Raw genomic sequence first — 27703 nt, 5'->3', positions numbered from 1 at the left:
TGTATCCCAGAACTTAAAGTATAATAATAAAAAAAAGAAAGAAAACAACCTAATGCTCCAACAAAAACTTTCAAATATCTGTAGCACTAGTTATGTACCAAAATAAAAGTCTGTGTTACTGAAGAGGAGAATTTGAGATAACTGATTCTCAAAAAGATCATAGCACCTCGATGTTCTATTTGGAATTACAGCATCTGTGGTCAATTCACTGACACATACATATGAAACAAAAATAATGGTGGGCATAAAGGGATGTAATAACGCCCATTTATACATTGAAAAACATATTCTAAAGCATTTCTGATTGTTGTCTGGCCTCTACCAGACACATACTTGCTGACATTCCATTTTATGACCTGAACAAGTAAATGCAACAGACAGACCAACTTAGCGTACAATGAAAATCCAGTATCTTTTTAAATGAACAAAATTTCCAAAATCAAAAATCAAAGTTGTAAACAACAAAGTAAAAGCAGCCTAAACTACTCAGCAAATGACATGCTTCAATTGCTTGTGGTTTGGAAGGAACCACATACGTAGAGTCAACTTGATGTACAGTCATCAGGAGCTAAATCATCATCCAAGACCTCTTGAATGACCCTCAGCTGTGCCATCTCTGCCCATCTGGTGTTCCATTTGCCCACAGGCACAAGCTTGCTTGCTCATTTTCACATCAAAATGGCTATATATTGCTTTGTCCTTGAATTTCTTATCCTCTCTGTCAATCATGCTTGCTTAGCTAAGCTCCATTCGAGAGCTACTACAATCATATCCAAATAATCTGTGTATCCATGTCCCAATTTATGAACACACACACACATCTCCCACAATTTGTTTTGTTACACTGAGGAGCAAGTCATAAGTACTATTATTATTATTACTGTTGGCCACCAATGAGGTTTCTTTCCATCTTTTAAGTTACTGCTAATTTGCAAAACATTTCTAATATACATATAAAATACAAAACAGTCCTATTAAGAACTATATTTGTTTAATGGTTCACAGTGATCTTTGGACTGTATCATTTGGCAGATCCACTTGGAATGGGGATTTGGTTGACAGAGACTTAATGAACAAGAGCAATCCCACTAATTTTGAGAAATCTCATGCTGAGAAGCAAAAACATGACAAATGTTTGTAAAAATTTCTGATTAAGTCACTTTACTAAACATACTCTTTAAAGATCTCAAATATTAGACTGTGAACCCACTTTAAATTTCCTTAGCGCCTTCCAATACAACATGTTGAAATTTGCACATTGTTAAGAAAAGACATGGAAAATAGAGAGAAACATCTGGCTTTGTTACTTAGAAAACGCAATAACTGTCAATTCCCCGATGCTGGCAAGCACCTCAAAACACACACTAGATTTGCAAGGCCAATTTAGTGTTAGAAAGGCAGCTGGCTCTAGTCTCTTCCTTCCCAAATGGTCATTGACATCTTAAACTTCAAATGTTTACTGTTTTACAACCAGGAAAATGCTGTTATTTGGGAAAAAATAACCTAAAATTAGTGTTTTTTGTTTGTTTGTTTGATTTTTACTGTGGAAAGCAATGTTTTCTCCACTAAACACACACACACACACACACACATACATACACATAACTGGGTTGTTAGAAAAATAACATGCAAAATTTTTACTTGAAGAGGTTTTCTAGAATTGATAAACTCTTCCATGAATGTAAGTTTCACCTATATGACCTCTCTGAGCTCAGTGAGGGTACTGTCTGGGAAAAGTAAAATTATGGGCATTTCTACAAAAAGTGGAATGGTCTCAAAAACCCAGTAGATGACTTTGGGCCCACACTTCAGAAGTGTAGAAAGAACTCTAGCACAATGGTTCTTAAATTTTGCTGCACTTTAGAATTCCCTAAGAATTTCCCAAAAATGTGGGGATCAGAATTTTCCCCAGAGATATGAATTTAGTTGGTCTGGGGTCTGGCCTGGGCATCAGGACTTTCAAAAGCACCCCAAGTGATTCTAATGTAGCAAAGAATGGAATAACAGCTGCTCTAGTATTACATGAGCATTGACTGATAAAGTTCTTAGAACCTGTAGCATCCATTTGTTGGTTGTACGCAACTTCAGTTTTTTTTTGTCATGAAGTGGTATCTAGAGGAACTCCTTAGCTAAGTAAATCTGCTTTTAGAAATCTTTAAAATTATCTTCTGGAGTATATTGTTAAAACATTTTTGAAGCACTAAAATTAGTACAAAGGAGGTAAAATGAGAAAAGCAAGCTATTTATTAAATTACAAGAAACAGCAATGGAGATAAGTAAATGAAAGGCCACAATTATAATTATCCTTATTAAAGCAATAATTGGCAAATACAGAGGAAGAAGATTGTTATGTTAACTACAAGAGAGCTGAACTTCAGAAAAGTTAAAGATTGAACATTGTAATAAGCATTTTCAAAATGTCATAATGTAAAGGGGAGAAAGGCCCCTGTGCTTAGAAGAACAGTCTAATTTCTGCTTGCTTGCTCTGCAACAGTCACTGATAATAGAAAGCAGTGATGCTAAGGATATACAGCGAATGAGATATGACCCTTACATATTCTAGCTTTCTATTTCTCCCTGTGTTTAGAATCTTTCACTACCCAACATAAAGAATACTCAGTAAAGAAAGTTTCTGGGAACAGGGTAAGTGTTTAAAATCACCTGAAAACAAAATAAACATATACATCAAAGAATCACTGCAGCTGTAGAGAACTCTACACTGCAGTGACCAGGGCACCAGTACTGGTCCCAACAAGGTTAGTTAGGAAGCGCAGTCAGTGCCCTGCTGAAAAGAAAGAACAACCACTGTACGCGAGAGAGAGACAGTTTAGCTTTCAGCAGTGGTGGGGTGGGGGGAGGGGGAGAAGACTTTGGAGGACTAAGTGGCAACGTTTTGGGATGGCCAGAAAGGAACCTCGAGCATAGAGTGACAGAAACGAAATAATACAAAGAATAAACATTGTGGTTAAAAAAAAAAAAAAAAAGACAAAGATACGTTCTTATGTCTATTTTGAAGACTGTCATTTGTTACCCAAAAAAACTAAAGGTATCTTCCACTTAATACTCATATTTTGATTAGTATTTCAACTTTTACACATTTTGCTATACAGTTTGCTCACCAATTTGAAGCCCATCGCAAGACAATCAATGAAACTGAAACTTAGCTGTGGCAAGCACCCCAATATCCATCAATTGTTGTGACATCAAAAATGAAATGAAAACTACTAGAAATTAGGTAATAAAAACACATATTTCAAACCTTGTAGAATATGGCCAAAATAAACAGAAAAAAAAAAAAACTATAGCCAAATGAATTGGTTAGGAAATAAAATACATTGAAAACAAAATAACTGAAGCTTTCAACAAAGAGGCCAGAAAAAGCACAATAATATTCAAGGTTTCATTCTTTGTCTTCCTTCAGACTCCATCCCTGATGACCTGAGTCATCAACTCTAACTCATGTAAATACTTCACACACATCTGTCAGCTTTTGTAGCACTTCTGCTTCCCACTGTCACTTCCTTAGTTCAGATACTTTTTCTTGAAGAGCTTACTGAAGGAAACTTATAATTGGCTTCTTGGTCACCAATTTCTACCTATTTCAAAAATAATTTCTGTCCTCACCAGAAAAAAAAAAAAGATGAATGTTTCTAAAGGATCTAGTAGAAGTCTAGAATTGTAGAGCTATTTGGAAGCATGTCCCCAGGCTGAAGATTAAATTTGGTATATGTGTCAGCTCTCCTTAATAAAATTTCAATACAAAAAAATCAACAACAGTTCCAAGTGAAATTTGACATAAGAATAGCTAAGATATTTTTGAAAAGAATAATGAGTGAACACTTGTTCTACTAGATAGCAAAACAGAATAATTAAAACAGCATGCTATCAATGTAGAACTATAAACATAGATCAGTTTTTAATCTAATCAAGAGGCCATATGGATATAAAAATATAATTAGAAATGTAATATATAACAAAGGTGGCATTTTAAATCAGTGAGTAAAGATGAATCATTAAATAATTGGTGTTTAGATAGTTGGCTATCAATTTAGAACAATTTAGCTCGTATCACTCATTAAAATAAGTTCCAGATGGCTACAGAACTACATTTTAGAAGAAATATGAATAATATATACTATTTTAAAAGAATTAGGTAGGTTTATTTGCAGAGATACCATGTATCATTTTGAAGTTTGTGCTTTACAAAAATGATCCATGACCAGAGATCCAAATGAAGTGTGACATCCAGCTTTGCCTCTGCTTGTCAAGCTGTATGCTGTGATTCAGAAGGGAGTCTTTTCCTAATTTGTCCACTTGTAGTAGGAGCAATATGCACTCTGCCACCAGAAGGAGGCACCTTTTTCTAACTAGCACAAAGGACTTATATGCCAGCAACAACCTATAAATAGAAGTTAGTAGTAAATAGTCGATTTGTACATACATAAATGCTTTTTTTACACAAATGGTTGCTATAGACTGAATGTGTCTGCTCAAAATTCATATGTTGAGGGCTTAACCCTCAAATTTGACAGTATTTGGAGATGTAGCCCTCACAGTGGGAGTCATGCCCTTATAAGAAGAGACACTCAAGTACTTGCTGACTCTCTCTCTTCACCATGTGAAGTTACAGCAAGATGGCCCCACTCTGCAAGCCAGGAAGAGACCCCTCACCAGAACCTGACCATGTTGGCACGTTGATCTTGGGTTTCTAGCCTCCAGAATAGTGAGAAAATAAATTTCTGTTGTTCAGGTTACCCAGTCTATGACATTTTGTCATGATAGCCCAGGCTAACTAATACACTGGTATTATATTGTTAAATGTATTGTGATTTTTGTTGCTGTTCTTAAACTTGATTTTACATAGGTACATACAAAATAGATAGCATGTATGTGTATGCATTTAAAAACAATAAAAGCAATGACTTTTAGAGAAGAGACTACATGAGGGTAGTGGTTAAGGGCACTTTTGCTTTAACTTTAATTTTTATAATAATGTCCTCATTTTTACGTTTTACTTAGAATATTTTTAAAATATTCATTTAAAATGTACCTATATATGTACTACATAAAATCTTTAAGAATAGCAACAAAAAGCACAATACTTTTTTTTTTTTGAGATGGAGTCTCGCTCTGTCATCCAGGCTGGAGTGCAATGGCATGATCTCAGCTCACTGCAACCCCAGTCTGCCGGGTTGAAGCAATTCTCCTGCCTCAGCCTCCTGAGTAGCTGGGATTGCAGGTACCTGCCACCAGGCCTGGCTTAAAAAGCACAATACATTTAATAATATAATAACATTGTATTAGTTAGCTTGGGCCATCATGACAAAATACCATAGACTGGGTGACTTGAACAACAGAAATTTATTTATTCACTATTCTGGAGGCTAGAAGCCCAAGATCTAGGCGCCAGCATGGTCAGGTTCTGGTGAGGGCTCTCCTTCTGGCTTGAAGTGTGGCCTTCCTGCTTTAATATTTTGAGAAAAAATACGTTAGTATTTCATGATGTAAAAGTCAATTGATAGAAATCACTTATATTTAATGAATACTTACTGTGTTCCAGGCAGTGAATATGTTACATTCAATGTATCATTTGATCCTTGCAACAATCTTAAGAAGTAGATACTGTTTATATCCTCAATGTACAGATGAGGAAACTGAAGCACAGAGAAGTTAAATAACTCATCCAAAGTTCACACAGCTATAAAGGATAGAGCCAGTATTCTAATGTCAACCAATTCCAGAGCCTTTCCTCTTAATCTCAATGGCATGTTGAGAAATAAAAATAGGGTATTCGGAGGTTAGTGGAAACTTGGGCAAAAACAATTTCGATAAAATGAAGAGGGCAAAAGACATATTCTAATAGACTGAGAAGGTAAATGTAATTAATAAAACAATTCTATGTCTTTTTTTAATGTTGAACCACATGAAATTGCCAATACTCAACCATTTTGACCTACAAAAATGGAATTTTATGTGGTTCAACCTAATATATAATTTTATTTATTAATTTTTTTTTTTGAGATGGAGTCTCTCTCTGTCGCCTAGGCTGGAGTGCAGTGGCTCGATCTTGGCTCACTGCAAGCTCCACCTCCCGGGTTCATGCCATTCTCCTGCCTCAACCTCCCAAGTAGCTGGGACTACAGGTGCCCACCACCATGCCCAGCTAATTTTTTGTATTTTTTTTTTTTAGCAGAGACAGGTTTTCACCGTGTTAGCCAGGATGGTCTCGATCTCCTGACCTTGTGATCCGCCTGCCTTGGCCTCCCAAAGTGCTGGGATAACAGGGATGAGCCACCATGTCCCGCTGAATATTGTTTTTAAGAAATATAATCTTAGAATTTAAAAATAGAAAAGGGAAGTAAATGACAGAAGTTTTCAAACCCTCAAGGATATGTGTGTGTGTTCTGAACACAGATCTGGAAACTGCTTCAAGCCAGCGTATTCTGATATGGAAAAAAAGTGTCCGTAGTTAAAATATCAAACACAAAGTTTATGAACTGTATTTCAGTAGTACAGAAAAATGTTTTAACCAATCAACCAAATTTCTTAGTGCTATGTAGTTATGAAAGAAGACAGCTTCTGGTTACTATCAAAAGCAAAACCTATGAGTAATTTTGTATGTTGAACTCTATCTCCCTAAGTCACAAAACGAGGAATATACTTCTATAATATTATAAAACGTTTTCTGAGAATTATATCTCTTATATATACTGATATTTTAAAGGCCTTTTTCAGTGATTTTCCATTGGCAAATAAGCACTGGACTCAATTATCTGAATCTACAGTATTTTAACATAAGAGTTGAACAAACAGATCATAGGCCCTTAAAAGTTGATTAACTCTGTCCTCAGAAGTTATCCAGTTCAATTTTACAGAGGACAAAACAGAGCCTGTGGAGGTGAAATGACAGACTTTCCCAAGGTCATATAAAATTCAAAGAGTCAAGACTAAAACCTCGGTCTCCTGGCTCCTAGTCTTTAGTGCTCTTTTTAGTATCTTATAATATGCCTATTTTTTTCTGTTGCGTAATGCAGATTAATCTGATTTTCCTTTTCTTCTTTTTCAACTGAAGTTCTGAATCAGCTAATCTTGATAATTATTGGGACAGGAAGCAAAAGCTGAAATGACTCTGTAATCAAAGAAGCTCCCTGACTATGAGGGATAATTTTAGTGGAAGCCTGTCTCCTAATGCTGGAACTACATATCTGTTCTGTTTTCCCCATTCCTTTTAATTTCTGTGGCTCTCTTTCGTTTTGCTAGGATAGCTTTATACTGATCAATCTGCCTTTGCCTTGCCCTTTAGTATTTAGCTGTTTGGGAATTCTTATCCACCTCCTTGTTTCTGACCCATGGCCTCTATCCACTTAGGTCTTGGTTTGTGTTTGTTAATCTGGGTTCTCATTGATGGCTTCACCTTCTGACCATTGGCCCTGGCTTTGCTATATTCTCAGTTCTCTCAGTAATAGATTATACTAAACTCTAAAATCCTGAGCTACCTGGGAAATAATGTACATTTTGTCCAGAAAATCCTTAGGAATGCTTAGCATCTATTTGAAACTCCAGATTCAATCTACAACCTCAGTGATTAGAGTTTGAGATAACAGTCACATGGGTCACAAAGGAAGCTTCCTAGATACAAGTAAACCTCATTGTATCCAATGGTTATGCCTTCCAAAGTTATATGTAAGTCTGAAGGGCAATTTTCAAGATAGGTTTTATTTGTTATAGCAATTTTAGGTTCCGAGTGAAATTAAGCAGAAAGTATAGAGTTCCAGGAAATCTTTTTAGAGTGACTAAGGTAAATATACCAGGGAAGCTCACTATTTAAAGGAAATTTACTGTGATTTATGTTACGAAATGAGAGCTCTCTCTTCTTTATGTTTTGTGAAAATCACTAAGGAGCTAGCTAAATTAGATAACTATGTCAGTTATCAGTGTAATGTCTCACAGCTCCACCCTTCATTGTCTGCTCTCTGAAAATGGAGGTGGACCCTCTATCTGTCCCTTGCCACTGGCAAAATATTAAGCTGTGTCAGAAGAGGGTGCTTGAAGGACACTGCAGAGGAAGGGGATTTCCTTCCTGGTTCGTGTGTTTATGCCTTCTTGTTCATACTGTACAGCTAGCTGCCAGCAGCACGTGTAGGGGACACAAGTGTTGCTGTGTCCATGGAGTTCCAATGGCGCACTGATGGTCAGTCCCATCAAATTTCAAAGGTACTTCTATGGTCAGATTTCCATTGAGCCTTGCAAGCATCTCAATAATTGGCTTCTAGCTTTGGCCTGCCTGCACCCACGTTGGGTGTTCCCTGTTTGCCTAGTGACTATTGAGCTAGCTCTGTCTTAATCCACCCGAGAACTTCACCATTCAGAGGGTCATGACCATAGCTTCTATGGTAAGGTGTGAATCCCAACCACGGAGAGGGCTCCTCAGTTCCAAACTTGGTTCTTCCATGGGAACCCTCTTTAAGTCCTAGGGTATTCTTTAGCATGCTATTTATCTCTTTATATAGAAAGGATTTCCTGTTAGAGTTTATCATTCTTTCTCTTAAACTTTCCCTGTTCAAATTACTATATGTTTTTTGTCTCCTAATCGACCCTAACTGATACAGTAACTTTGGAAAAAATAACTTAAATCTCTTATTGTACTTACATGTAAAATGAGGAGACTAGGCTACTTGATCTCAAATATCCTTTCCAGGTCTAAAATTACATATTTCTAGGAAATTCCAGATTTTTTTCATGTATTGGGCATGCCCTAAGTATGCTATAATAACCACCACACAGCACTGTATAATTGTGTACTGTCTTCCCCAGCCTCTGTCACAGTAAATGGGTTTTCCTTCTTATTTAAATAACGGTTTTCTCCTTCTGGGTCAAGAGATAGTTACAGCAGCAGCCAGTATCATTTTATGCACACAGTGGGTAATCAAATACTATCAAATCCTCTGTGAGGGTTTTAACTAGGAAGCTATCTAAGGAACAAAATGAAAAACCGGAGGTTAATGTATGAATATGAGAATTTAAAATGCATTATAGATATCATTATATTCATTTGTGAATATAAATATTGAAAGGATACATTAAGTACAGAAAAATGCTCCCTCTGATATTATTTATTCTAACACATTACAAAAGACTCCATTCACCACCTCCATTTCCACACAATTTTAAATTTTCTTTTACCTTTCTCTGTCTTTTAGTGACTGTTCAGCCATTAATTTCTTCAGTTTTTCTAGACGCTGAAGATCTCTCATTTCCATTTCTTGCCACTTCTGTTTTTTCTTAGCCCAGTATTTTTTAATCTATTGTATAAATGTTACATAAAATTTAAATTAACAACAGATATGTAAAAATGAGGGGAAAACCCATAACCATATCCACTGGTTCATATTACAAAATTGAATTTAAAGGGCACTTCATCTTTTTTGTTTCATAGATATGCTTATAATATATTGGCAACAGAAAAATAAATTAAAACACGAAGGTAGATGCCCTGAGAAACTGCAAGGTTTAACAATTTCTGCAATGAATGGAAATATAACTTGTACTGAGACCTAAGGTTTAATCTATGGTTAAAATAATCAACTTTCCAGAGAACCACAATAAAAGTATGTTATTGTCTCTAAAGTATATGATCTAGCTGTTACTCAAGAATATTTTTATCTTCTTATGGTAATGCAGTCTTTAACAAATAATGGCATTAAAACTATTTTTATTTTAAAAGCATTAGTTTATTTATGCTAATGGACAGCAGGATGTTGAAAGCTTTATGCTTCTGGGGAAGTGGCAGGAGATAGGTGGGAGGAAGGAGGAAAAGAGCAAATTAGCAGGGTTGTGGTATATAGTACTTCTGACTTATGTGGTAAAATAAAGGTCAGGCTTATCAAGTGCAAAAAGGTGAAAGCAGTGTTAATAGTAGGCCTGTTTTACTTCCCTTTTCCAGAAATGTAAGCAAAATGAGAAAACCAGAAGTAGGTATGAGCTGTTTTCAGGGAGCTGAAACCCTTATTCAGGATTTCCCAGTGGGATGAGACAATGAATGTTTATTTGACAGAGGCCCATTCCACCACTCTGGCCTGCCATGTTGTGCCTGGGTCAAGAGACTGGCTCTTGAAGGGGAGTACCTCAATGGTACATAGTGAGTGACTGGCAGCAGGGGGTCTGTTGTAGAGGCTGGGCTAGCCCTACCCCCAAGGTGGCATTTCCTCTTCTGAGACAGAGGTGAATAGGAAAATCTAAGTGGTTTCCTGACTTGCCAACATGGTCTCTGATTTCTGGGAGAATCAAAAGAAGCATCCCAAGCACCATCGCCACAAACACAGCAACTCTGCAGCCACAAGAGCAACATCTGTTCAATGTTTAATGAATAACTAAATAAGCCCAATGTGCAGTGATATCCACTCCAGATATGACAGAGCTCTGGATTTAGAGAGAACAGAGATAAAGCTAGAAAGGCAGCAGCACCCAAGATGGAGCGTGACAGAGAGGGTGGGTGCAGGAGAGAGAGGAAACATTGATTGACAAGGAGAGTTCTAGAGTCCTAACTGATAAATGCCAGGGAATTCTAATAATGACAGACACGGAAATGTTAGCAATGATTATGTCATCTCCATCTGGGAATTATAAACAAGCTTTATCTTATTCTTTTCTGCATTACCTTATTTTTGCAATGAATCATATTTCTTTTATAATCAGAAAAAAATTAAGCTACTTCAAAACAAGTTTTTTTTTAAAAAAACAGATATGAAATCAAAGAGCATTTTTCTCTGGGTTAAAACAGACCAATAATATTTCCTTACTCCCAGCATTGGCCTTGGAGAAAGTCAGTGGCTCTTTTGCAGACAATCCCTTGACCACAAGCAGAGTAACCCTGGGTTGCTGGCATTCTCAGATTTCTGACACCACTTGATCACTTGATACACTGTCCTGTGCAGGCCCTAGACGTATGTTATACCTGGAGCTTTCTGCAATCTCAAGACCAATTATTTCCATCTTTGACTCTGTTACCTTCAGGCATTGCTATAGTATAAGTGTGCTCTCTCTCTCTCTCCCTCTCACTCACTCTCTCTCTCTATCTAATCCTTTTCAGTGCTTTCTACTGAGCCCTCTGGAACCCCTGTATCATCATATGTAAAACTCCCTACATCTTTAACCTTCAGAAAACCATTTCGTTGTTTTCACTGAAATTCTCTGAAGGATACTCATATTCTGATACCCCATGTGCCATTTGGCTGGGGAATAGCTTGGGCATTTTCCTCATTGTTAACTGCCTATTTCAGGCCATTATGATATGTAGAATTCTGTCTCCCTTTGGTGTTAACACCACATGGATATATCACCCTCTACCTGTTGTTTTCATTGGCATGTGTAAATTTCCAAGTCACTCCCAAATTTTCATCAAGAATTCAGATACTTTAGTCACAGTCTTCTTAAACACAGGCAACTTCGGCCTGTCTGAATGCCCTTCCAACCTTCCTAGACAACTTCAGCATCTGTCTGAATGCCTTCCAAACTGTTTTTCTCATAATTCGATGACTTCCTCCATTCTAGGGAACTTTCTCTTCCTCCAGAATTCTATTATCATTGAAAACAGTTCCAACTGGGAAATCCTGAATTATAGCAATAGACTCTGTGACCAGAACCTACCCTCCCCATTTCCCATCATCCTCTGGTCTCCAGTTATATAATGCTATTTCCCTAGTGCATCTCTCATCATAAAGCTTTGCTAATTAATATACTTTTCTTATCTCCCACTAGGCTGCAAGAATTGTGATATATTCAGCTAAAGTATCTAAAACATAGCACGTACTTAATACCCATTTGATTGATGACATAATTGTAGGAACTAGTACTAAATTTATGGTTTCAATTGAATCTTCAATGACAATAAGCATTCCATTTGTGAATTCCTGGACAATGCCTCTCAATTTCTCATAGTGATATGCTAAAACCTGTTCACTATGTTCAGCTCCATACCTGCTGCTATTTCCTCACTTTCATCAGAGCAAATAGAAGCTGTACAAGATACCTTTCTTAATGTTCAGCCCATCAGAAGAAGAGGTATTCTTCCTTCTGTTCAAGACTAATGCCTCACCTGGGCTGCAGATCCCATTACCAATTCCACCTTCTTCATAGCCCCCCTCCTCATCTGTCTCCTCCTCTCCCCTGTACCTTCAGCTTCTTGCTCTTTGCTGCTTCCTTCTCACATGGAATTAAACATAATTTTATCCCATTACAATAAAATTCATAAATTCTTTAGAACCCCAAGATTGTAGCATCATACATTTCATTATTTCTCTTGGGCAGGCATCTTAGCATACTTGATTTTTCCCATGTGCACATCTTCTATTTCACTCCTCACCCATGGTATTCCTACCTCTGTACTCCACTCCAAAGTCACTGCTCTCACTAGTGAGTTCCAAAGGATCAGATCAAATATCCTTTTCCATCATGATTTTACTTGATGTCTCTGTGTATTTGATTCTATTAACCCTTACCTATAGTATTAAACCATTATTGACTTTGGGACTTTGACATTCACTTGTTCAACAAGTATTTATTGAGCACATGATACTGGTACTTAAAAAGAAATAAAGCCTCTGCCTTGTGGAACTGAGACTTTCTAGAAAGGGAGACAGATAGTAAATGAATGAATGAATGGAATATTACATGTTGTATTAACCTCTAAGAAGGGGATAAGTAGAGTGATGGTTTAGAAAAATTTGAGTAGAATTAGTAGAAGGTATCTTTCAAATGTCTTAAATAGGACATTTGGATGACATGACATTTGTTTGAAAACCTGGTAGATGCGAGTGAAACACCCATGGGAAGAGATGAAGGGGAGTACATTGGGAAGAGGGTGCAACAGCATTGGATGGGGAAGACCTCACATATGTTGAGAGCTGGGAAGAGGCCAGGGAGCTGGAGCAGGTGGCATAAGTTAAGATTAGAAGCAAGATTGGAGAACTGCATGGGGGTTAGATGATTTGGCCAGGATTTAGTTCTAGAAACAAGGAAAAACCATTGAAGAGACTAAAGCAAACAGTAGCATGATCTGACTTATATTTTAAAAAGAGAGCTGTGGATATGAAGTGGAGCATGGGTAGTAGAGAAGCTAAGAAGAAACAGGGAGACCAGATAGAAGGAAAAGGCAATGCTGGTCCCTGGACTCAGGAGATGGATTCAAGTGTTCAGATCTGAGATGTGCTTTTGAGTAGAATCAGAGGGCTCATTGAGAGATTCCAGGAGGGCTCACTGAGAGATTCCATGTGAAGATTGGAGGAAAGACTAATCAAGGACAATTCCTAGGTTTTTTGCTTGAACACCTGGTTGAATGGTGATACTAGCAACTGAGACAGAAGATTGGGAGAATAATAGGCTTGGAAAAGGAAGAAAATTGGGAGCTCAGTTTTGAACATATAACACTTGACAAGCCCATAAGACCTCTAAGTGGAGGGGCCAGACGAACATCTGAAGGCACAGATGGGTGGCTTAGGGGAGAACTCAGTGCTGGAGACCTAAATTAAGGAGATAGCCACGTAAACAGTATTTGACACCAGAGGACTGGATGAGGTCTCCAGGATGAGGATGTAAACAGAAAAGAGAATATGGTTATGCACTCTCACGCTTATTTGCTTTTCTGCACAGCTTTCTCTACTAGAATGACTTAATTTCCCTCTTCCACCTGTCAAACTCACTCTATCTTTAAGATCAGAACAAATGCCACCTCCTCCTCGAATCTTCTCCTGAGCTCTCTAGAAAAATGGTAGCTCCATCCATGGCACTCCAATAGCTTACAGTTTATGACCCTCCTTTCTTTGACTACCTGCATTCCTTTACTTTTTTCATGAGGTTCTGCCCCTGGATCTTTACCAATATATTTGGGCATTTACTACATGCCTGGAAAGTTCTGCCCTGCCTTATTGCTTGGTAAATCCTTTCTATCCATCCTTTAAAGACTCAGTTTTAGCATTGCCTTCTCAGCCTTTCTCCCTCTCCTCTCCTTCAGACATAGCTAGCTGTAACTTCTAAGGCATTATTTGTGTATTCTTAGCATAGCATTTCCCATATTAATCTGCATTATTTATCTTTGTATCCTTAGTACATTGTATCATGTCTAACACATAAGAGGGTATAATTGTTCACTCTTAGGTGACTGGAAGCTTCTTCTGGTCTCTGGTCCAAGAATAACAAAGTTGTACATGGGAACCAGGAGAGCAGTTTTCTTTTCAGGATGGTAAAGGCCGAACTAAGTACTTCCTAAGGACAGTTCCATTCACTTTTCATCAATTAATCCATCCTACAATGTATGTATCAAGAATTATTAGCTTTGCAAGCCTCAAACTGAAGTAAAGACTAAGGGTATTTAACTAGTCCTTTGGGACATTTGTTGAGACAGAGATTTTAAATGCACTGATTGCTGAAGGATTCTTACTATGTTCCAATGATAGAAGAATCAGAAAGTCAGCATATGATAAGAGTTGAATTTGTAGCTTGTCTCTTTATTTCCACATGAAGTTTACAGAAAAACATAACAAGCACTCATTATCCCCTATCTCCTCTTATTATTATACTTCTGATTTGTATTGAATGCAAGACGTTTATTTTCACAATCCCACATTTTGTTCATTTTAATAAAGTTAAGCCAGTAAAAGTGTAATAAAAACTGTAGAAATAAAAACTGTAGAAACTATTCACCATGTAGATTTTGGAGCCAAAATAATGTCATGCTACTTTTCAGTCTAAGATCATTTTTATATCCTACTTTACTTTTGTAATCTTTCAGATTTGTTTCCTATTAAAAACTACACTTGTAAACAGAACATTTATAATATTAGAGTATCTCAAAGTTTAACTTTAAAAAAAACTTGAACCAATATTATACAACCATTAAATTCAACATGAAATAAGAATTTCTTATTTATACATAGGAAGCAGAAAGTTAGGACAAAAGGATTAGAGTAGCAAACAGCTGGTCTCTTATTTCACGCTGTGTGATGTTGAATCTTTGAACACATAGACTTCTGTACATTGTTGTCAGGTCACTATCTCTGACCTGTGACTCAGTCAGAAGGAAGTCATAACACTTAACCAGACTCATAAAAGATACGAAGTTCAAAGCATCCAGTTCCAGTCCCCATAAGCCATTAAGATAAAGCACATTTGTATTCCATTTTCTAGATTCTAATTAGATAGTTCCTTGCATCTTAAAGATATCCTTTTTTAAGGTAGAGAGTAGAATGGTGGTTATTAGAGGCTGGGAAGGGTAAGGGGCAGGGGATGAAGAGAAGTTGTTTCATGCATATAAAACTACAGTTAAATAGAAGGAATAAATTCTAGTGTTCAATAGCACCAGTAGGATGACTATAGTTAATCACAATTCATTGTATATTTCAAAATATCTAGAAGAGAATATTCGGAATGTTCCCAACACAAAGAAATGATACATGTTTGAGGTAATGAATATCCCAATTACCCTGATTTGATTATTACATGTTTTATGCATGTATCAAATATCCCAGGTAGCCCAGAAATTTGTACAATCCCTATGCATCAATTATTTAAAAAGATCCCCTTTCTACTTTTGGCCTGGAATATGCAACTCCACACAAAAAGTATGTTTTACATATAACATAGCATTGTTATATGTAAAAACATAACAGGATGTCTTAATAGAAAAGTATGCTTTTTTTACTATAATTTTTTCCCATGCACTTCATTTAGATCAATGATGGTCCCTGTGCCCCCTAAAATCACCACCAATTGAAGTATGACCCCTCTTTCTATGTGATCAATTTTACAATTATCTATATTTTGCCACATAATTTTTTACAACTTTGTGTGAACTTCTGAATGGTAAGGAGCATGCCTTGTACCATCATATTTATTTGTATCTAGTATTGCACCTTTCAGATGAGAGATGCAAGGTATACATTTGCTAAACTGACCCAATGAGAAAGAACATAGAAAGATAGCATTACCCAAAATACTTTTCTTATATCAGCTCATATGAATCCAAAAATATCTGGATAGGCAACTTTTCTAACAGTGAGCCAGTTCATTTAGCCAGTTCATGCAGGGGTATGGAGGTGCATTTAATCCCAACAGAGAATGGGGACCTGGTATGTCTCTAGGTCAAATTGCTCATGGAAGACAGATTAAAGGTATTCTGTGCTTAGTTATTCCTACTCTCAAAACCTTTCAGCCAACATTATCTCTTCTGTAGTTTGATGGTATGCTTCTGTGTGCTTCAACCTAGGACTGGCTTAAGTTTCTGAATAAAAAATTGGCTTCAGGTTGGGTGCAGTGGCTCACACCTGTAATCCCAGCACTTTGGGAGGCCGAGGTGGGTGGAGCATGAGGTCAAGAGATAGAGACCATCCTGGCCAACATGGTGAAACCCCATCTCTACTAAAAATACAAAAATTAGCTGGGCATGGTGGCGTGCACCTGTAATCCCAGCTACTTGGGAGGCTGAGGCAGGAGAATCACTTGAACCTGGGAGACAGATATTGCAGTGGGCCGAGATTACGCCATTGCACTCCAGCCTGGGCAACAGAGCGAGACTCTGTCTCAAAAAAACAAACAAAAAAAATATGGCTTCAAAAGAATTACCTTCCAGGGCATTTATTATGCAAAGATGGAAAAACTCTCTACATGAGTAAGAAACCAGAGTTAATCCTTGGTTTTCAAAATAGAAAGTCAATTTGGCAACCATCCTGCCTGGTTATTTGAACTTAATAGATCTCCTTTCAGACTGCAATTAAAACTGTTGGCATTTCAGCTACTTATCAGTGCCCTAAACTTGAACATTTTAGCAACCAATCTCCAAGGTGATAAACAAGCTCATCTACCTCTGGTAGGAGGGTAAATTGTCATACTTTTTCTGAAGAATAAATGTTAAAAAATAAAAATAAGAAAATAACTAGCAAAAATCTTAAGAATTAAGAAATAAACTTTTAAGAATTAACAGGCAGGAATCTATGCAAAGATTTATATGCAGGTATGTTCATCACAACCTTAAAAGAGTGAAAAATTGGAAACAATACAATGATCCCAGATTGCAAGATTTACAAATGCACTATTCTGATGCAACACTATGCAACCACTAAAGATTATGCAGCAGGAGAAAAAGGGGAAAATATGCAAAATGTTGATCAATGAGAAAAAAATCTGGTTAAAAATAACATATATTGTGTGATTCTAGTTAAGTTAAAGTTCTTGGATATGTAGAAAAAAGAGTGTAAAGACATCATTAATTTTCTTTTGGCAGTGGTTTAGGATTTCAAGTGATTTTTATTGTATTTTGTATGCTTGTTTGTATTTTCCAAATTATCTACAATGGACATAAAATACTTTATAATTACACAATGGAGCCTTTCAGAAGGTGGAGGATGGGAGGACAGAAAGGATGAGGAAAATAACTAATGGGTACTAGGCTTAATACTTGGGTGATGCAATAATCTGTACAACAAACCCCCATGACACAAGTTTACCTATGTAACAAACCTGCGCTTGTACCCCTAAACTTTAAATAAAAGTTAAAAATAATAATAATAAAAACTACAAAAGTATATTGTGTATATTATGTGTAAGTATATTATGGCCAGGTTTTATAAAGTCTGGCCAAGGAAATTAATATTTGGGAGGAGCACGTACGGGGCATAGCTATTATTCATTCCTGAAGTTTCCAAATTCTATTCCTGTATCAGGTCAAATGACAAGAATCCTATATATATTCCTATGTAACATTTTTTTTTTATCACCTTGCATGTGGCAGCAGTTTCATTTTCTGTAGAAAAGTTTCAAAGAATTATGATTTAATTTTATGCCACAGGTCTTATAAAGGCTGGTGCAATCTCATAAGAGGATTGACTTAGGCTCTTGTAAAATTTCTACTGAAAATGCTATCCCTTGAGTGGGTTGTACTCCTCCTCCCAGTGCTGCCAGCTCCTGATCTGCTGGTATGTTCTCTACTATCAGCAAATAAGAGCTAAATGTTTCCCTTTGACTTTAACCATGCTCAATGACAACACCCTTCTTTAGTCTTGGCTTGCTGACATAATGATATTCCCATTCCCTTAATTTCTCATCTTTTGTTCTTTTACTGACTTTCTCTTTTAATGATTCCTAATAGGAAACAGATGGCACACTGAAAATTAGGATAAGTTATGAAGAATGTAATAAGCAGACAACTGACAAAGGAGGGTGGGAATGCAGGGCAACCACAAGGGCTCATGCAGTGCTGGGCAAGGAGGACCGCCGACAGGAGCTGAGACCTCTGGTGAAGGACACAACTGATCAGCACAATCCTGCAGGATAAGGAGCTGGAGAAACAACTCTCCAAACCCCACACCTCTCCCTCACCTTGATCTCCCATGTTCCACTTTGGCTGAACCAAACCAAAAGCCAGAGGTCAAGGAAGCCATTTGTGAAAACTGCTACGGAGCAGAATGGAGAGTGATATGACTCAGGGAGAAGATATCCAGCACAAGAGTGTTAATGCCTTTTATTATAAATTGTTTGGAAGTAGATAATGTCTATATGCATAAATAAATAACATTAATCTCTTTTAGGTGATGTTCACTTTGGTCACTTATGTGAGCATTTTCCCATAGCAAAGCTTCCCACTCAAATTGGCAATAAGCTATTTTCTGCTGTGATGCAGTCCCATGTCCTTATAACATGATAAGCCAAGAAAGTATTCCTGGGTAAACACATTAGCTATCTCCTCCTTAATTGAAATGCCAGGTGGATTAAAAAATAACTGTCATGTCTTCTTTAGGAGGAAGGTCTGTTTTCAGTATGGGCACTGAAATATTGCATAATGATCGTGTCATATGTTGATATTGCTGAAATGAATTTGTCTATAATCTTGTTTAATTTCTCTCATTTCACTATTCATTAAGAAGGGAGTATATAGACTGAGGATGTTGTATTTCAAAACCTTAAGTGTCAGACAGAGTGAAAAGTGAAAAGTAATCAAACCTGAGTCATTCAATCATGGCTTAGAGCCGAGGTGATTTTTTAAATCATTTAATCCAAACACCTCATTTTACAACTAAGGAGGCAAAACCCACAGAGCTTACATAACTTGCCAAGGTCACTGCTCTTGTGAAGACCTCTCAGCTTGGCATGCTTTCCCCTATGCCATAACATCAAAGGAGAGTAGTATATTTTTCATTCATTGAATTCATTTATTCAACCACTATTTTTGAGTGCCCTGTGCTGGCACTGGGGCTAAAGCAATAAAGAAACTACACAAATTCTCTTTTCTCATGGGGCTTATATTCTAGAAGTGCAAGTGAAGATAGTCAATAAATAGATGTCAGGGAGTGATAAGTGCTAAGGAAAAAATGAAGAAGGATAAATAGATAGTGACAGGGAAAGAGGATGCCATTTTTGTTGGGCCATCAAGGGCTTTCTTTCTAAGATGTCATTTGTGTAGGACCCTGAATGCTGTGCAGGAGTGACTCATGCAGACATCTGGGAGCGCATTATTCCAATCCTGGGCAAAAGGCTTAGGGGGACATATGCTTGAGTGTTCATGGAGTAGGAAGTAGGTTGCTTGGGCTGGGGCTCAACGATGGGAAGAGGGGTAGGATATGAGATCTAAGAGGTATCGGAGCAGAGCAGGGAGGCAGATCACACAGGGCCATGTATGTCCCTGCTAGACCTCTAGATTCTATTCTGAGTAGAATGGGAAGTCATTGACGTGTTTTCTGCCGAGGAGTGACATGATCTAAAGTGAGTTTTAGAATGATGGATCAGCCTGCTGTGTGGGAAACTGATTGGAAAGGCAGAGTGGAAACGGAAAGGGAAGGAGCAGATAAATTAATTAGGAGATTAGGAAGCTATTATAATAGTCCTAATTATATTTTAAAGGTAGAGCCTTCTATCCATGCCAACAGGTAAGGGTATAATGGGGGAAATAGAGGTCAAAGAGGATACCAAGGCTTTTGACCTGAGTGCTAGGGGACTAGATTTCCATTTTCTGAGAAAAGAAAAACTAGGGAAAGAGTATGTTTGGAGAGAAAAGCAAGAATATAGTTTGGGAATATTAGATTTGAGGAGTTACACATGTGAGTTTGGAGTTCAAAAGAAAAGTCCAGGCCAGAGGTATGAATTAGTATTAGGAAATAAATAGTATATGAAGTCATATGGGTTGGTTGAGATCACTAGAGAGTACACATACTGAGAGGACTGACCCCCCCAGGAGACTCCAAACCTTAGAAGATGGAATGGTGAGGAGGATTCATCCAAGTTTACTGAGAGGAAGATACCAGTAAGACAGAGGAACAAAGAAAGAGTGGCTTCCTAGAAGCCAAGGGAATCAAGTTTTCCAAGGAGGAGGCAGTGATCAATTCTATCATAATAATTCAAGTAAGATGAGGACAAAGAATTGATGACTGAAATACAGAGGTAAGTAATGACATTGGCAAGTGTAACATTGCTAGAGTGGAGGGACAAAATGGTTCAAGAGGGAATGGGAGAAGAGAAGCTGGAGACACTGTGTATAGGCCAAGGAATGATGAGATTTTCTGAAGGGGGGATGTGGGATCGAGGTAGGATAGTTTATAGATGGAGGTCATAATGGTGTGTTTTTAGGGTATCTGGAAAGAGCTAGAAAAAGTGGGGATGGTGGTGGGAGAGAAATTGGGATAACCTTGAGCAGGAGAAAGGGGATAGGATTCCACGCACAAATGGAGGGACTAGCCTTAGACAGGAGCATGACATGTCATGCACTGTGAAAAAAGGTAAGGGGAGGGGAGGGGTACAGATTCTGAGAGGTGGGCAGATGTCATATTGGAAACCTGTGGAAATTCTCTTCTTGTGAAATATGATGTCAGTAGGAAAAGAAATCACACCAAAATCGTTACATTTTCTTCAGTCCACTTAACAAAAGAATGGTACCAAGGAGGCAATGAAAAAAGTATTTTTTATCTATTCCATAACACATGTCTTGATACTTCAACTATGATCAAATTATAATGGTCTGGTTTCCTGTAAAGTGTTTAGACATCATAATTCATTATCCCAGGGAGAAGAATCTTAAAAGAATTTTAAGAAGCATAGGGAGACAGACATAGTAAGTGGTGTGGACTTTTAGAACACAAAAGAAATTCTACTAGAAAGCAGGCAGGCACCAACAAAGAGTTTTAAGATTATCAATTACCTATTCATTGAATAGTTCTGAGCAAACCAGGATAGGACCAGAGCCATTAAAGTGACCCAAAAGTAAATAGTTTGAAACTGAGATTTCTCAAAATTAGTTAATCACAAAATTAACAGCACATAGCAGTCATGATGACGGGGAGCATAGCACAGTGTCTAAAATCAGACCGGTCAGACCACTCAGGTTCAAATCCTCACTGCACACTTAATGTTCATGTGACTTTGGGGAAATTATATAACCCCTATGTGCCTCAGTTTCTTCTTTTATGAAATGAGGATCATATTAGTATCTACCCCTTAGGGCTGTTAAGAAGATTAAATGAACACGGAATACTGCCTTGCACATAGCAAGTACTGTTTAGATATCTGTTAATTAAATCAAATCCCTATGAATAATCAAGACCTAGCCAGAAAGTATAGTCAAAAATTTACACCTGGAGGTAAACTCAAGATTCTTTCTCTAAAACTGTCTAATGGGAAATCTTTCTCAGAAAAACAAATATATCTGGCTCCTGATTATCCAGGCTTCTCTCACTCTCTCTCTCTCTTTCTGGGTTTTGCTTAAAACTACATTCTGACAGAGGGTAGAAAGATTCTATCAGCTTTTCTACCTTTTAAAAAGATACTCTACTGGAAGTTTTTATTTTAACAAGACAGCTGAAACCAGAAAAGTGAGCTTCTTGGATTACCATTCTATCATCTGTGGGTTACCACCACACGTTTTCTGTTACCTATTGACTCATGTACTATACCAAGAGTTGACCGTATGCTCAGTCTCATGCTAGAAGGTGAAGGTTAATTTAAGTTAAAGTTAATTTAAGTTAATAAGGTTAATTTAAATTAATAAGTTAATTTAATAAAATAATATTTATTTCTAAATTTTAATACTAAAGCAAGGAACATTATGAACATTTAAAAATTAGATGATCCCTAGTTTATTTCTTCTGCATAATTAAACCTCCTATTCTACTTACTTTCTTTACACATACAATAATACTAAAAGAACCAATATTAAATCTTCAGAAAATAAGGTCTGAATCCCAGTTTATTTTGGAGTCTTGTCTACAAAAAATACATGCTATCTTCTGCTTTTGACCATTATATTATCCTGATAGTTAAATTACCAATTAGGTTTCTTTTTTTAGTTCCCATATTTGGAGTACTCCATCAGATTCCCAAAGAAAAAGACTAATAACTAAATAAAAAATACTCCCTTAAACTTTGCAAGATCACATGTCTAGGAGTTGTTAATTGAAAGAATCACAAAAGGGAGGGTAGGAAGCAGTTCATCAGAGTAGCCCTCAGCCAAGTAGGGACACTTCAGCTCTACTGGCAGCAAGTTCCTTTGCAGTGAGGATGCTTGCTCTGAAAGATCTCAGTGGATGGATGTTAGAACCAAGCTCAAGTTGGTGTTCAGAGTGCTTCAAAGATATGTTTCCGGGGTCCAAGAAGTCTATGGGAGTTCTTATATTCCATATTCTCAGGTTTACGAACATGTAAAAAGAGTGCTATAAGCCAATTTTGGATCATCTGAATGGCACTGTACTATTGAGTCCTGCCATGGTGTTTTTATTTATGTTCACATTTCAGGTGGCCCTAGTAACATATTATATAAACTAACAATATTTATAGTTTGAGTCATGTTTGTCTAACTGGGATCCAGTTAGATCACTCTTTCTCTCTCTCTCTCTCTCTCTCACACACACACACACACACACACCCCTCTTTAAAAGAAGTCTCAGTCTCTCTGTTACACAAGGTTAACAAGGAGAGTCATGAGGGAAAAGGACCTGGAAGAAATGGATGACCTGGGCCAGGACCAGCAGGTACCATCTCACAGGGCCCTCTCTGCTATGTACTGGCTTCCAGGCAACATTCTGATTTTCCCACTACCTGAAGCCCTGAGATCTGTATCACTCTCCCTCCTCAACAGCATAGCATTCAATGGAGATGAAAGGCAATCAGTCACAGGCATTTGAAGAAAACTGCAGAGGACAGTCCCACATCCTGCAGTCCCCACGGTGCACACATGCCTTCAACAACAATTAAAGGCCTCAATGGAAACAGATAAATTAATAGAGAGTTAATAAACTCTTTTGGAGTCAGTCAGGGCAAAAAGTCTACACTTTAAGGCCTGAACTTTGATTAGCTATAGCAAAACTATAACTTCTGTTAGCATAAGAGCATTCACACTAGGAAGCAGTCAGACCAGCATGGGCCAGTGTGAAGACACATGCCCAAATTACAGTTTGATGATACTGGAACAGGAAATAAAAGGAGGTCTAAGCATGGATGAGAACAAAGGCACTCTCCTAACTGCCCCAACTTAGGTTAATGTTAAGTTAGGTTAGGTTAAGGCTTTGTTGATACTCCCTGAGAAAGGCAGGAAGTAAATCTCAAAGTCATACTCTACATGTGTGTGTACACATGCATATACATATATTTGCATATACATGTATGTATGTATGTATATGCACATATATATTTAATTTGCTATACATAGGCATGCTTAATTTAACCAGTGACAAACTCTATATAGTTCATTTCATTTTATATTTTTAGTTTTTCTCTATTAACTCTTTTTGTTGTGCTTATAAAGTCTGAAGCTAAAAGACATCCTTCTGCATTATTAATAAGAGCTTCCATTGACCTAAGAATTGTACATCATTTTGTGGCAGAGCAGGTAAACACCTCCCTTTAAACAGAGACCAGAAAGGGGGCAATTTCTTGAGTGGATGATCTCTTATAATTGCATGAGGTATGGAGAATGGAGGACTGGGTATAATACATGTCACAATAAAGGCACTTGGTATGTACTTATTGAACAAGTGAATAAATGAATGATAATTTTGTTCGGACCCTTAATGCCCCATTTGGAATTATACACAATCTTATTGTCAATGTATCTTACTAGGAGTTGATACCATTATCCTATGTTAAAGGGTGGGGAGGCTATTGGAGAGGAGGCAAATGCCACACAGGACATTGGTACCAATACTCAATATAACAGTAAATGAAATATGTTGAGCCATAGTATTTTCTGAAAGGTGACTTTGGGATTTCAAAATAAAACACAGATTGGAAGACTTGTGTATATAGTTTAAAATAAGATCAGCAAGTCATGAAGTCATGAAACTTATGAAGTTAGTGTATGTTTTATTTGTTTGAACTATTTAGGTGCTAATGAGTACATTTTGTTGATGATTGTCACTTAGAACAACAGGATGTACAAATGAGTCAAAGATTCTTTGGTTTAAAGTGGATAACTACAGATAACTATTTCTGCATGCCTGATCTGTAATTAGAACATTTCTTCTTACTTGACCTTTCAAAGGATTCCACAGACACTAGTGTTGGTAGAGTTCTGCCACTCTAGAGACATTCTGCTACCAGGTGAAGAGTAACCAGGCAACGAGAAAAAGAACTGTATTCATGACATTAGTTTCTGAACCAGCGTTAAAACCACTGTCTCTCATTATTATTATCTTTATCTCATTTCTACCTTTTCTATTTGGTTCTCATGGTTTTTCTAACTGCCATCTGCTCTACCATTCCACTGGGGTAACAATAATAACAGTAACAATTAGAACATCATTTACTAAGGCCTTTCTAAGTGCCAGGCATGTGCTAACTGCTTCACATGCCTTTTCTTATCATACAAATGCAAATATCACACAGACACAAACACTGAAATGGAGAGAAAGTAATTTCCCTCAAGGCCCCGCAGTTAACAAGTAGCAGTGCTGCAACTCCAGCTCAGGTCTGAGGGAATGCAAAAAGTCCCATGCTCAATACCACCCTGAGCCATTCTCCACTTGCAGTGGGCTCACTGAGTTTTTGGCCTTCCACATTTGCTACCCACTCTGTAGTTTGTTTTTTTTTTCTCTCCTTCCATCATGGCTCTTCTTCATCTTTATTCTGCTAAATATACCCTCTTAGATCAGCTCCGATACCTCCATATCTAGGAACTTCTTGGCTCAGGTCTTAATGAGGTTGTTAGTGTACCATTTAGTTATAGGTTTAAGGCCAAGATATAATTGAATAAAGGTGTATTTGGCCTGCTCTCCTTCTTTTGAGCCTTTAGTGAAATATCATTTCAGCACCATGGAGGTACCAGGGGATATGGAAACTACCCTATACTCTTCTTAGGGGTAATGCTCATCTTCCACTCCTCACATAGCTGGGGACTTCCTCTCCCCTGGAGGGTTCACAGTATGGCCTCTCATTCTGATTGGCAAATGTGGGAGAAATGACTGAACAAGTTCAGCTCAGCCCAGTCTCTCTCTTAAAATGCCATCCGTCTTCAGGTGGCACTTTCTCCCTTCTCTGCCTTGCAGTCAGCAGCCTGTCCTTTTACAGGAAGATCTGGATAGTCACAGCTCTTTCTGAGCCTAGAGGTGAGTCTGTTCAACGGTGGAAGTATCAAAAAAATGCCAGGGGCCACAGGGGCCAGCCACAGTCTCTAATACCTGGGCTACTAAATTCTGCCCTCTTGGTTCAAGGGTCATTCGTCCTTCTTCTTGAATGGTAGAACACACTTGCAGTTGAGTCGTTTTATCGGCCTGCCTCTCACCACTATAATAGAATTTTGGGGGTTTATTAGCCTTTTTTCACGTCATACTCTCTCTGTCCCTTTCAGTCCAAGCTGGCAGTGTTTGTAATAAAATTTTCCCAAGAACCCAGCAGGACCTCTGTGGATTTTTTGGGAATTCACTACATCAGACAAAAGTTATACCGCAATCTTTTTGAAATAATCTTGTCTCTCTCTCGGTCTCCTGCCGAGATGGCTAAGGGATACTACCCTTAACCTTCCTGGAGGCCTGCTAGTTTGAAAAGATCCATGAGAAGCACCGTTAATCTCCCAGAAGGGTCTTTCATATGACTAAATATAAATACTCTAATCTTTGGATCTTTTCAGGATTAAAACAAAGGATTGTATATTCACACCTCAGTCTGTTCTTCATATCATAGTGTTGGCAGTAATTTGTTAACGCTAAGATCCTTTCCAATCTAGACAAGACGTTCCAAAAGCATCAAGTCTTGATTCTTTTCACTTAAACTTCTTCCCTTTATTTATCTCTTTTCTTTTTACTACAAACAGCAGAAAGAATCCAGGTGGCACCTTCAACATTTTTTGTTTGTTTGTTTTGATATCTTAGTTTGTCAACTAGGAAGTTCATTTCTGGTTAATTTGTTTTCCATCTAACTGCAGGACATGGCTGCCCTAGGCTTTCTGTCACCACATTAACAGTGACCCTCCTTTCTCCAGTTTCCAATAAGACATTCATTACTTACTCCTCAGCCCTCACCAGTCACATTGTTAACATGCATATTTCTACTAACAGTTGATTCAAGGTATTCTAGTATTTTTCTATCATCCTCAAGATGATATCCTCAAAATTCTTCCAGCTTCTTCCCACTTACAAATTCCAAAGCCATTTCTGCATTTTTAGGTATTCATTAAGGTAGCATTTCACTTCCAGATACTAAAATCTGTAATAGTTTTTTTAAATCGTTGTTTATAAAAATTATCTTAAATTTAGCAGCTTAAAACAACACTCACTTGCTAGCTCAGAATTCTGTAAACCAGAAGTCTAGCACGGTGTGGTTGGGCTCTCTGCTCACGTTATCACCAGGCTGAAATCAAGGTGTTGACAAAACCGAGTTCTCATCTGGAGAAAAAATCTGCTTCCGATCCCATTCATAAAAATCCAGTTCTTTATGGCTATGGGCCTGCAGGCTATAGGTCCCATTTCCTTGCTGGCCGTCAGCCCGGGCTACCCTCAGCTCCTTGAGGCTACCACATTCCTTGCCATGTGACTCCCTCAGTCTTTTATCCATCAATGGTGGTCACATCCTTTTCATGTTTCAAGTCTCTGACCACCCCACTCTGCAATCACTCTGCCTTTAAAGGGCTCATGTGATTAGGTCAAGACCATGCAGATAATTTTAAGGTCTTCTGTGCCATATAATCTGACCCAATCATGGGAGTAAAATCCACAGTATTTATGGTCTGGGTGATTATACAGGACATGTCTGAAGGGTAGGTAGGGGATCCTATTGCTCATCTTAGAAACCTACTTATTTTGGTGTTATTCATTGACCCCTTTAAATTCAACAATCCTGAAAAAGCTGAGTTGAAAGCCTGGGAATTTTTTTAAAAATTATTCTTCTGTGCTCACCTTTTTTCCTACTCTTAGCTCTTTAGATCAGTATACTATTAGATTAACAGACAATGGAGAAGAGATTTTATAATGCCATGAATCATTGCCCTGATAAGAACCTACAAATTCCCACACCGGGAGAATGGCTCAGATCTGAACTGGGGAGGTACTCTGAATTCTCTCCTGTGCAAGAGCTTCCAGAGTCTTCTGAAATAAGAATGGTTACAGTCTTCTAACCTGCATTCTGTTTATGATAGTGTACTGGTTTTTGTTTTAGACTATTTCTCCTCTTCTTGGTTCTCTGCAGGAAGCATGTAATTTGGGTAGTATGAGATCCCCTGAGGGCATGGGGGAATACCCAAGTA

At 37.7% G+C, this 27703-nt stretch overlaps 1 protein-coding gene and 1 long non-coding RNA gene across 4 annotated transcripts in view; one reads left to right on the top strand and one right to left on the bottom strand.

The window, feature by feature from the left end:
- LOC105516841 overlaps positions 1-18574 on the top strand; it is a 70390-nt gene extending 51816 nt beyond the window's left edge. Inside the window, exon 5 of the long non-coding RNA XR_001002552.1 lies at positions 18137-18574. This is a non-coding gene — a long non-coding RNA (uncharacterized LOC105516841). The remainder of the gene's footprint in view (positions 1-18136) is intronic.
- Positions 1-27703, bottom strand: part of CCDC148 (coiled-coil domain containing 148) — a 274146-nt gene that overhangs the window by 46647 nt on the left and 199796 nt on the right. For all 3 annotated transcript variants that reach the window (XM_011949186.1, XM_011949187.1, XM_011949185.1), the window contains one exon: positions 9184-9302. In XM_011949186.1, the coding sequence (XP_011804576.1) occupies positions 9184-9302 (119 nt within the window). The remainder of the gene's footprint in view (positions 1-9183; positions 9303-27703) is intronic.

Source organism: Colobus angolensis, unplaced genomic scaffold (assembly GCF_000951035.1).
Source record: "Colobus angolensis palliatus isolate OR3802 unplaced genomic scaffold, Cang.pa_1.0 Scaffold292, whole genome shotgun sequence".
Taxonomy (NCBI): domain Eukaryota; kingdom Metazoa; phylum Chordata; class Mammalia; order Primates; family Cercopithecidae; genus Colobus; species Colobus angolensis.
The sequence above is the reverse complement of the archived record's forward strand: the minus strand, read 5'-3'. Positions and strand labels throughout refer to the sequence as shown.